Raw genomic sequence first — 12,178 nt, 5'->3', positions numbered from 1 at the left:
ATTTGATTTTCTCTACTTTTTGTTATTGTAAACAATGGTGTTGTGAACATCTTTGTGAGGAAAATTTTTTCTATTTTAAATTTTTTCTTGTATAAAAACAAAAAACCTCAAATAGCCAAAGCAATCTTGAGAAAGAAGAATGGAACTGGAGGAATCAGCCTGCCTGACTTCAGGCTCTACTACAAAGCCACAGTCATCAAGACAGTATGGTACTGGCACAAAGACAGAAATATAGATCAATGGAACAAAATAGAAAGCCCAGAGATAAATCCACGCACCCATGGACACCTTATCTTTGACAAAGGAGGCAAGAATATACAATGGATTAAAGACAATCTCTTTAACAAGTGGTGCTGGGGAAACTGGTCAACCACTTGTAAAAGAATGAAACTAGAACACTTTCTAACAGCATACACAAAAATAAACTCAAAATGGATTACTCTAAATGTAAGGCCAGAAACTATAAAACTCCTAGAGGAGAACATAGGCAAAACCCTCTCTGACATAAATCACAGCAGGATCCTCTATGACCCACCTCCCAGAATATTGGAAATAAAAGCAAAAATAAACAAATGGGACCTAATTAAACTTAAAAGCTTCTGCACAACAAAGGAAACTCTAAGCAAGGTGAAAAGACAGCCTTCAGAATGGGAGAAAATAATAGCAAATGAAGCAACTGACAACTAATCTCAAAAATATACAAGCAACTCCTGCAGCTCACTTCCAGAAAAATAAACTACCCAATCAAAAAATGGGCCAAAGAACTAAACATTTCTCCAAAGAAGACATACAGATGGCTAGCAAACACATGAAAAGTTGCTCAACATCACTCATTATCAGAGAAATGCAAATCAAACCACAATGAGGTACCATTTCATGCCAGTCAGAATGGCTGCGATCCAAAAGTCTACAAGCAATAAATGCTGGAGAAGGCGTGGAGAAAAGGGAACCCTCTTACACTGTTGGTGGGAATGCAAACTAGTACAGCCACTATGGAAAACAGTGTGGAGATTCCTTAAAAAATTGGAAATAGAACTGCCTTATGACCCAGCAATCCCACTGCTGGGCATACACACTGAGGAAACCAGAATTGAAAGAGACACGTGTACGCCAATGTTCATCACAGCACTGTTTATAATAGCCAGGACATGGAAGCAACCTAGATGTCCATCAACAGATGAATGGATAAGAAAGCTGTGGTACATATACACAATGGAGTATTACTCAGCCATTAAAAAGAATACATTTGAATCAGTTCTGATGAGATGGATGAAACTGGAGCCTATTATACAGAGTGAAGTAAGCCAGAAAGAAAAACACCAATACAGTATACTAATGCATATATATGGAATTTAGAAAGATGGTAACGATAACCCTATATGGGAGACAGCAAAAGAGACACAGATGTATAGAACAGTCTTTTGGACTCTGTGGGAGAGGGAGAGGGTGGGATGATTTTGGAGAATGGCATTGAAACATGTATAATGTCATATAAGAAACGAATCGCCAGTCCAGGTTTGATGCATGATACTGGATGCTTGGGGCTGGTGCACTGGGATGACCCAGAGGGATGGTACGGGGAGGGAGGATGGAGGGGGTTTCAGGATGGGGAACACGTGTATACCTGTGGTGGATTCATGTTGATTTATGGCAAAACCAATACAATATTGTAAAGTAATTAACCTCCAATTAAAATAAATAAATTTAAAAAAGAAAAATAATAAAAAAATAGGTTTAATAATTAAAGATTATTAATTGGCTTATTTTTCTGATTACAAATGTAGTATATTTTCATTATAAAAAACTTGGAAAATGAAGAAAATGTCAGAACAGAAAATAAACATTGTTTGTGGTTGTCCTACTTAGAGATAACTACTGTTGAAATATTGGTCTCATGCTCTGCCTATTCATTCATTTCTTAATCTTTGAATGGAATCATTATCTACTATTTTATAATCATTGAAAGTTTAGTATCTTATGAACCCATCCTCATTTAATTAAATAATATGTTACCTCATAATTATTAATGGTTTTTGGCATTCCACAGTATCTAGTAACCGTAAGTTAATTTATCATCCTTCTAATGATGGATATTTAGGTTATTTCTGGTTTTTGCTATAGGTGGTGCAGTGGTAAAGAATCCTCCTGCCAATGCAGAAGCCACAAGAGATGCGATCCCTAGGTTGGGGAGATAACTGGGGGTAGGAAATAGCAACTTGCCCCAGCATTCTAGCCTGAAAAATTTCATGGACAGAAAAACCTATTGGGCTGGGGTCGCAAAGAGTTAGACATGACTGAGCAACTAAACGCACACACACACATACAAAATATGCTATGAGATATTTTATGCATATTATTGAATTTCTTTCTGGGAAGGTTGTGCTTGTTTATACTTCTATCAGCTGTATTTCAGTGTTTCTGTTTCCCCACACTTTCAGTTTCACTGTGTGGTTATTAAAAACAAACAGACAAACAACCTATACTAACTTGATAAGCAAAAAAGCCATTAAATTTACATTTTTTTTGTAGTCTAGTGAAGATTTCATACATTTATTGGTCATCAGTATAGCGTCTTTGATTAATATATTATTCATAACCTTTGTCATTTTCATGGTCCCAGATGTATATTGCCAAGTTGTTTGCCAAAAGAGCTGATTAATTTATGCTCTAGGATACATTTTTCATTTTTGTGAATTGTCTTGAGTTTGTTTTTCATTTAAGGTATATTTTTTCAGGTAGGGATATTCATTCATGTTTGAAAGTAGAATGAAAAGATCTGAAAATGTTGGAAGGGGAAGAAGTTTAGGGGAATTATAGATTCCAGAAGAAGTATGACTTGAAATGCAAGAAAACTGAGCCTCGAAGGAATGGAATGCAATGGAGATGGGGTGTTATTGCCACAGGAAATGTTAAATGATGACTATTTTATGCCTTTCTTAGGTCATTACTAAGCTCTGTGAGCATAATCCTTTAATTAGTCATTTAAAAAAACAGAAATCACTAAGATTGTTTTTGTTTCTGATCAGTGCCTCCAAGGCTAGGTGGAGAATGAAAGAAAAAAATGAACCAACAAAAGATATTGCTCATCCGGTTATTTAATTGTTAATTTTAATACAATGCCCTCAGAAAACCATATGGATAAGCATTTTGTAAAATTAGTGCATGGTTGTTTACAAGAACATCTTACAGAATCAAGTATATTTTGGATTTGTATTCTCTCTCTTCTTCATAATTATTCTGATTGCTTATTTGAGCCAGAAACTGTGAAAAGGATATGTTGAGGAATAGAATTTAATGAATTTACTCAATAAGTAAATGAATGAGTGAATCTATGGCATAGATTTAGTTGCATTTGGACAGGAGCAAAGAGTCAGCAATCTAGTTTAATTGGGTGTTAGGAAATCATAATTATTTTAAGTTATGATGATAAAGGATTATTTTGAGGGATAAAATTTTTAGATAAACTTGAAATTTATGTAGGAAATGTCACGATGCACAATAACACATCTATGAATTTAAGATATTTTATAATTATAAGACAGCGCAGCCTCATACTTTCTACAGTCACATCATAAAAAAATCAATGAATCAATTGAAGAATTTGATGTTTATTAAAGATTTGGAAAATATTTTTCTATTTATAGTAAACAGGTAAATTGTGATAAATGGTTTCATGAGAATGTCTGTTTTTGTACTTAGAAGTAGCTTCACGTGGTGCAATGTTTGTTTGTTATGACATTTCTTTGTTGGTAGCTTCTGCTGATGAATATTTTATAATTTTCTCTTGTAGAAATTTAGGAGGACTTCCCTGGTGGCACAGTGGTAAAAAATCCACCTGCCAATGCAGGAGACTTGGGTTCAGTCCTTGGGTTGGGAAGATCTGGAGAAGGAAATGGCAACCCACTGCAATATTCTTGCCTGGAAAATCCCATGGACAGAGGAGCCTTGCAGGCTACAGTCCATGGGTTCGCAAAAGAGTTGCACATAACTTAGAGGCTAAACAACAACAACAGCAGAAATTTAGGAAGAGGATTTAAGGGATTATTAATCTTCCTCTGAATGTGTGAGTTTGAACATTGAGAGTGACTGGGAGGGAAGAAGTCTGGGGCCTGTTTAGATGTATGAGTTTCCTTGGAACTTCTCCTGGGATGATGACAATGACTCATTGCTTTGAGGTGCTTGCTTCCTTTTGTGGTTCTAGTTCCTCTCTTTGAGGGCGACCCTGCTTATCTTCCAAGGCCTGGGGAGCTGATATTTGCTGTGCACCAGTAGGATCCTCATCAGGCAGAAACTCCCTGATGTACTTTTGTAGTGCTTGTCTGTCAATAAAAAAGACAAGACAATCTGAGCTGTCATTGGTGAGGGATGCACTCAACTGGTTTCTGCGGATCTCTGTGCTTGATACACTGGCTGTCTGAGCTTGATTTTGATGCTCCCCTTGGGTTACGTCTGTTTGCTGCAGCATCTTCTCCTGTGAGACCTCGTACAGGGGACCAGAATGTTCTGCACCTCTCTCCACCAAACAGAGCTCTTGGTCTCTCTGCATCCTCTCTTCAAGGCCTGACTCAGAGACTGAAGGATCTTTTGTAGATAGACTTTGTTCTCCTGTCAGCTGTTGGGGGCTTTCAATCTCCTCCTCCAATGTTGTAGGGCGTGTCTTTGGGGAGACTGCATTGTTCTCATCCAGAGTTTTTACTAAATCCTCCTGGGTCTCTAGAGCTCCGTCTTCCTCTTCTTTGGTACTTGGGCTCTGGACCTTTAGCTCTTTTCTACTGTCTTTCTTTGTAGGGAGTTGCCTTACGGAAAGCTGGTTAGTGAAGCCTGCATTTGGGGCACCTGGGATCTCTGGCTCCAGGGACCTTCTGTTTTCATCTCTCCCTATGAGCACCTGTGTGTCGGGGTGTCCCCTGGGCTCCACAGCTGGGCCTCGGCCTGTGGTCCCTGAGCCCTGACCCTTGTGCTTCTGTGCATGTTCCTCCGTGACCCGCTTATCCTCTCCTCTGACTGCCAGCACTGCTGCCTCCTGAATTCTCTTTTCCTTACTCAGTGCTAAGTGTTTCTGAGTTTCTGGGTTATTACTGTCACTTCCTTGCACAGACCCTCTGAATGGGTTTGCTTGACTTTGGGAATCCCCTTGCACAAACAGATCACTTGTCTCTGAGTTGCTGTCACCATCCTCTGCAGTCAGGCTGTTGGGGATTTCAGGAGACCTCTCATCATTCTGTGTGGCCACTGGCTCAGGACCTTCCCCCTGGTAGCCATCATCTTCCTTGACCAGCTTGTCATGAATCTTGGTGATCATCTTATTTTTTTCTCCAGATTGGTTCTCAGGTGGTGTCAACTCCTGTGTTCTTTCTCTTGTTCTTGGTGTCCCTTCTGCTTCAGGGGCATTTTTACTGTTCACAAGTGCTTCTGCTGTGCCTTCCTCAGCATGTCGTGCCTCTTCTCCTGGGCTGATGGCTCCTTCAATTTCAGAATCTTTCTGTACTCCTCCTTCTGAGTTTAACTCATGTGTCTCAGAATCTTCTCCAGCATTCTTTTTTTTCGATGATTCCTGGAGTTCATGATACTTCTTATCTTCCGTTGGCTCTTCCAGAGCTGGTGGCTGAGTTTTTTCCTCAATTTGTTTCTGCCCTACTGTTTGATGGACCTCTGGACCTCTTACATCTTTCCTTTTGACTCTAACCATGGGTGTTTCTGGAACATTTCTGTTATCCCTTTGGACTGACAAGTCCCTTGTTTCATATTCTTTTTCTTGTATGGGTGGTTCTGGAGTCTCAGCTGTTCTACTGTCATCCTCGGGAGCAGCTGATTTCTGTGTCTGAGATGGTTTCCAAGCAGCAGCTTGTTTTGGCAGGTTGACCCGTTCTGAACTGGGCTCATCTTTTCCCTGTACTGATGGTTCTTGTGCTTTAGGGTGTTCCTTAACACCCTTCTCTCCTGCAGCTTCCTGATTCTCAGATGATCCACCTGGCCTCTGTGTGGTTTCTTCCAGTGGAGAATGCAGGGTTCCCAAGCTCCCTTCCTTTTCTCCAAACCACTCTCCTGTCTCAGTGCCACTTTGTTTCCTGGCTAGTGTATCTCCCTTCTGGAGACTCTCCTTATTCTGTCCCTCCCCCTTTGTGCGACTGCTGATCTGTTCTGATCCTGCCATTGGCTTACTTGTCTCAGGTTGGGTTCTACTGTCACCTGTTGCTGATACCTCTTGGGCCACTTTCTGGCTCTGTTCATCTCCTTTCAGATGTCGGTTCTTAGAGTCACTGTGTTCAGACGTTTCTACTGGTAGTTTGTGAGCTGTGGTATGTCCCTGTGGGTCCACCCTATTGTGTTCAACTGCTCTCTCTTCTTTAAGGCTGAGATGAGTTGATGATGCCGTTCCTGAAGGAAGCACCACTTTGTCTTGAGTTTGTGAAGTTCTTTCTGTCCACTGGTCAGTTCCATTCATCACCTGAAGACCCATACCATGTGGCATCCCCTCTGGTTCAGATACTTGTCTTGGTTCCGAGTTTAGTAATGACCGTATGTCAAGGTAACAGAAATTCAAAAAGCTGAAGATTGCAAGAACAAATTCATCAAAGCTGATGGCACCATTACTGTCAATATTCAGAAGATTTAAGTTTTTCTCCACAGCATGGGTGGCACATGGCTGCATGGAAACACAATGAAAAATCAGTGGTCAAGTGCCCTGAGTGTGTGCATGTTTTCTAAGAACCCTCTTTTTTGCTTCTATTCCTCATGAACTTGGGAAATTTCCTCCAAATGTGTGTTTGTGTGTGCTTAGTCATGTCTGATTCTTTGTAATGCCATGGACTATAGCCAGGCTCCTTTGGAATTTTCCAGGCAACAATACTGGAGTGAGGTGCCATTTCCTACTCCAGGGGATCTTTCTTACCCAGGGATCAAACCCACATCCCTTGTGTCTCTTGCATTGGCAGGTGGATTCTTTATCTCTAGCACCACCTGGGAAGACCCTCCTCAAAGAAGGTAAGACCCTCCCCAAAGAAGGTTGATTCTTGTTACCATTTTTGATCAGAGAACTATCATTAAGAAGGAGCATTCATATGAATTGTGAGTTGCATTTAGATACATCTAAGCTCATGACTCCTCTCAGATGCCTACTTTACAGAAGCAATAGTCCCAGTGTTGAAAACCTCATTTCCTCCTAGAATTAATGACCAAGCAATTGCACAGAGTAGGGAAATGAGATTGAAAAAAAATTTGTTCAAAAGTCAATGGGTACTGAAAGCTGGTAACCAGATGTAAAATGGGGAGGGATTACATATGCCCATCTTGCTTGTATTTTGGAGAAATGGCAAGTAGAGAAGAATTTCCTTAGCTCCAAGAGCACTTCACCTGAAAAATGTCCTCAAATTCGCTCTGGATGAGCTGTTTCAGCTCTGTGCAGGTCAGCATCGCTGCATCACCATCCTCCCTGGCGTACTTGCGGAATGTCTCAATTACACAGAGGATGTCTCTCAGGAGCTGAGGCATCTTTACAAATTCAGGAGACTGTAAGAAAGAACAAACACAACCCACTTTCTAGGATAGGTCCTTCAGGAAGGAGATACCAGATCGCCCTTCCTTCTGTCCCTCCCCCAGCTCCACTGACATCGTCTGTTCTATTCTTTAAAATTTATGCCAGATAATGTGGTGAGGTAGGATTTTTGCACAGATAAATATTAGAAGAGATACTTCTCTCTACCCTGCAGAAAATAAAGACACTCATGTGCTCAGAGAAAGCTTTATTATAAAAGGAGAGTAGAAAAAGAACTCAAATATAAGTACTAAAATGTACAAATGAAGCCAACAGAGTGGTACTAATCATTTCAGCATCATCTGAGACTGGCTACCTGTTTTCCTCCCACCTTGGCTCAATCTAGCTCCTCATTGTAGGAAAGTATAACTTTTAAGTTAGGAAAAACTTCCAGAGGAAAGAGAAGTAACACAGAAAATCAGCCTCCATTTATGCAGGCTAAGCAACATGTTTTTACCAAGAAGATGTGGCTCCATGAACTCACTGGTAAAACAGAGTCTCAACCCCTTAGTCATTACCCATCATTTAAATGACCCTATATTTTAATATAGGTCTGAGTCCTGTGTCTTATTAAATTGTATTCATACCTATGTCATACAAATAGTTTATAGTTTTTTAAAATGAAAATAATCTATGAAACTCTTGAGGCAAAAAAATGCATTTGGGTATCTGGAGCTCTCAGTTTATTATTAATAATTGTCAACCTAGAGTTGAGTGTATTTCTTCTGAAATTCTCATACAATCTCATACAAGAATAGCAGCCGAGATTCTAAATATGGTCAAGCAGATAGTCTCTGAGACTTACCTTGTTCTTGAGTGAGAGCAAGTGGAATGTGGGGCAGTGGCTGTGAGCTGACAGGAGGTGCTCAAACCTTTTATTGAGTCTCTAATTGCACAGTTAGGAAGGAGACACCCTCCGGGTCTAAAGCCCTGATTCATCACCACCAAACCCAGTCTCCCCTCCTTCTCTACTCTCGACTTGTTTTATTTTTATTTTCTTCTTTAGGCACCTTCAGTTAAGTAATGGTTTTAGACTCATCTGAAGGAAGGGGAAAGGGTATTATCTTGTTTTGTTTATTGGCTTTTGCAGGTTATAGTTTTGGGGAATCTTTGGGGTGGTTGTTGGCTATTTTTCTTAACCTAAAGACACAATTACATTTCTGTTTGACAAATCACAGGGCTGGCACGGACCTCAGAAGTCATGATTCCTCTTTCTGCCCACAGGATGGACTGTATCTGACCTACCCTGGACATATGAGTGTCAATCATGTGTTTAAAAATAGAGGCTCCAGTTCGCCATATGACAAAAGTGGAGATACCAGTTGAATTAGATGTTTCTAGTTCTGTTCTCCTTGCCCAAAGGCAGCATTAGAAAAAAATCTGAGTGTGCAGAATTTTGCTTACCTAAGATGTGCTATTTTAAAAATGTGATTGATATCTACTCTTTAAAGGCACTTTTACAATCCAAGGAACTTAGAAATGAGCATCCATATTACTGTGTTCTTTCTGTTAAAGGGAAAGGGAGACAGAAACCATCAAGCTGACAGGTAGGAGAGAGCCCAAGATGCTAAGCTGGCAAATTTGGGATTACCTCCTATATCTGCATCCCTCTTAGTGGAGACTACTTATTTAACAGGAGAACTGGGTTCAGCTTTTTTGATACTTAAAAAGAGAATAGAGGATGTTTTAAAACACTCTTTCTGCTTGCAAAAGGATTTTAGAAATAGATTCATGTAAACAAGTGTAAAGGACAAAGCCCAAGATAATGGAAAGGTGGAGATAGAGATAATTATAAGAGAAGACTGAGGCTAAGGCAAGCATTGATATTGAGCAAAACCTTGTTCTGATTTTCTTGATAAACAAGACAAGTACAAGGGAGAATGTTAAACATAAACACGGCAAGCAAGATAAACAAGGCAAAAATGTTGGGTTGAAACAAATCCATACTGATAGTTTCTACCTATAAAAAGTATTTATTAGCATTTTCCCCTAAAAGGGAGAAGAATTCTACTAAGAATTGGGAGGTCATGCAAATGTCATCTTAATTCTGATCAGTCAACATCCCCTGAGTACCAGCTGTTTCTGACACTATGCCAGCCACTGGGGTATTTTAAGTTGAGTAAGTTTTATGTCCCTGTCCTGGAGTTCAGGAGCCAGCCTCATGAGAAAGGATTCAAGGAAACATTATGTTCAAGGCTGAATTGAAGACTTGGGGGAGGAAGTATAACTGTTTTGAAATAGTTGAAATATTTCCATAGGGATGAGAAATGGGGAGGGACAGAAAGGAACTAACATTCACTGAACACTTATGACCCGTCAGGTGCTTACATGGGCTGTTTTACGTAATCGTCATTGTCCTTTTGGGTAGTCATTATCCTCTTTTAACAGAAAAAGAAGCTAAACTCTTAGTTGTTAAGTAACTTGCACATGGTCACGTACCAAGTAAATTGCAAAGCCTGAATCAGAGTTGAAGCCCTTCTAGACTAAATTTCTCTGAGCCTGTGCTGTCTCCATCATCTTGAGTTCCTTATTCTGTGTAATGCCAGGGAATAATAGAACTAGAATCAGTGGTTGAAACCTTCTACAAAGCAGACTTTATTGACATGTACACACTGCTATATTTAAAATGGAGAGCCAACAAGGACCTACTGTATAGGACAGGGAAATCGGCTGAATATTCTGAAGTAACCTAAATGGAAAATAATTTGAGAAAGAATAAATACATGTATATGTATAACTGAATCAATTTGCTGTACACTTGAAACTAACACGATATTGTTAATCAACTATGCTGCGCCTGCTGCATGGTTGCCTCAGTTGTGTCGGACTCTGTGTGACCCTGTGGACTATAGTCCACCAGGCTCCTCTGTCCGTGGGGTTCCCTAGGCAAGAGTACTGGAGTGGGTTGCCATGCCCTCCTCCAGGGGATCTTCCTGACCCAGGGATCAAACCCAGGTTTCCTGAATAGCAGGCAGATTCTTTAGCACTGCACCACCAGGAAAGCCCCTAATCAACTACACTCCAATATAAAATAACATTTTAAAAAAGCAGACTTAATTCTTAAGAACTTTTTAAGGGGTAGTTGTCTGACAATGGTGTAGGCTGCCTATAAAGTAGTGAGATTGCTGCCACTAGACCTATTTGAATAGAGGTATTATCATAATCCACTGACCAAGTTTTAGGAGAAATCCTGCCAAAGGAAGAGGTGAGGCTGAAGTGGCGTACAGTGAAGGACACAGAACTCTTCCAACTCTAAATGTCTATGGTTTTAGGTTACAGTTTCTATTTGGAAAATCAGGGTTGGGTATGCCTTGTCTTGGTGTCGTCCTCTTTGGGTTGATTGTGTCTGGGACTCTCTTTGCTTCCTTGGACCTGGATGTCTGTTTTCCTTTCCCAAGTTAGGAAAGTTTCAGCTATTTTGTCTTCAAATAATTTTTCTGCCCCGTTCTCTCTCTCTTTTCCTTCTGGGACCCCTACACATGAATGTTAGTATGCTTGATGTTGTCCCTGAGGTGTCTTAAACTGTCCTCATTTCTTTTTACTTTTTATTCTTTCCTTCTGTTCAGTGATTTTCAGTGCTTTGTCTTCCAGTTCACTCATCTGTTCTTCTGTATCATTTAATCTACTGTTGACTCCTTCTAGTGTATTTTTTATTTTAGTTATTGAATTTAAAATTTTAAATTGAAGTATAGTTGATAAGAACAAAATAATGCCATTTAAAGCAATGTGGATGCAAACAGAGATGATCAGTTATTGTATTCTTCATCCTTGTTCCTCTTTATATTTTTTAACTCTGTTAAAAACCTCTAACTTCTCACTGTGTTCATCTAGTCTTCTCCCAAGTTCTTTGAACATCTTCATGATCATTACTTGAACTCTTTGTCTCTACTTCACTGGGCTGTTCTTCTAAGGTTTTATCTTGTTTCTTCTTTGGAAGTCTATCTTCTGTTGCCTCATTTTGTCTAATTTGCTGTTTTTGTCTCTGTGTTTGGTAGGTTGGTTATGTTTCCTGAAGTTGGAGAAGCAGCCTTTTGTAGGAAATGTCCTATGTGTCCAGAGGCACATTCCCCTCTGGTCATCAGAGCTATGTGCTCAGAGGTGTCCCTATGTGGGCTGCATGGGTCCTTCTGGTGTGACAGGCTGACTGCTATGGGTGGTCTGGTAGCTGTTGCAAGTCCTTGGTCTGGTTGGCCTTGCCTTGTGTGAAGGCTGCCATAAGCTGGTTGGAAGTGTGTCATGAAGCAGCCAGCTATAGAACCCACTGGTTGGTAGAGCCAGGTTCTAAAGTGGGTAGTTGTGGGGCCAGGGTTCCTAGATCCAGTGTCAGCAGCTTGCTGGTGAGTGAGGCCGGTTCCTGAGACCATCTTGGCTGTTGGGTCAGGATGTTCCAGAGCTAGTGCTGGCCCACTGACAAATGAGGCTGGCCAAGGGGTCCCAGCACTGGTGCCAACAGGCTAATGAGTGGGGCTGGATCTCAGAGCTAATAAGCTAGAGGGAGGATTCCAAGATAGTGCTTCTCAGCACCAGTGTCTCTGTGTTAGAACAAGCACCCCCAAATGGCTGCTGCCAGTGTCTATGTCCCCAGGCTGTGCTCCAGTTGCCTCTTGCCCCTCTGGGAGGCTCTTTAAGACCAGCAGGAAGGTC

The 12,178-nt window shown here is 40.6% G+C and overlaps 1 protein-coding gene across 1 annotated transcript; it reads right to left on the bottom strand.

Annotated features, from left to right (window-relative positions):
• Positions 1-3,592: 3,592 nt before the first annotated feature.
• TCHHL1 (trichohyalin like 1) lies at positions 3,593-7,506 on the bottom strand. The gene is made up of 2 exons (XM_040230641.1): positions 7,354-7,506; positions 3,593-6,646 (listed from the first exon to the last, which is right to left on the bottom strand). The coding sequence occupies exons 1-2, from the start codon at positions 7,489-7,491 to the stop codon at positions 4,163-4,165; spliced, it is 2,622 nt and encodes an 873-aa protein (XP_040086575.1). The 5' UTR covers positions 7,492-7,506; the 3' UTR covers positions 3,593-4,162.
• Between the last annotated feature and the right edge of the window lie 4,672 nt (positions 7,507-12,178).

This window comes from Oryx dammah, unplaced genomic scaffold (assembly GCF_014754425.2).
Source record: "Oryx dammah isolate SB20612 unplaced genomic scaffold, SCBI_Odam_1.1 HiC_scaffold_28, whole genome shotgun sequence".
Lineage (NCBI taxonomy): Eukaryota > Metazoa > Chordata > Mammalia > Artiodactyla > Bovidae > Oryx > Oryx dammah.
Note: the sequence above shows the minus strand (reverse complement) of the source record. Positions and strands in the feature narration are given on the sequence as shown.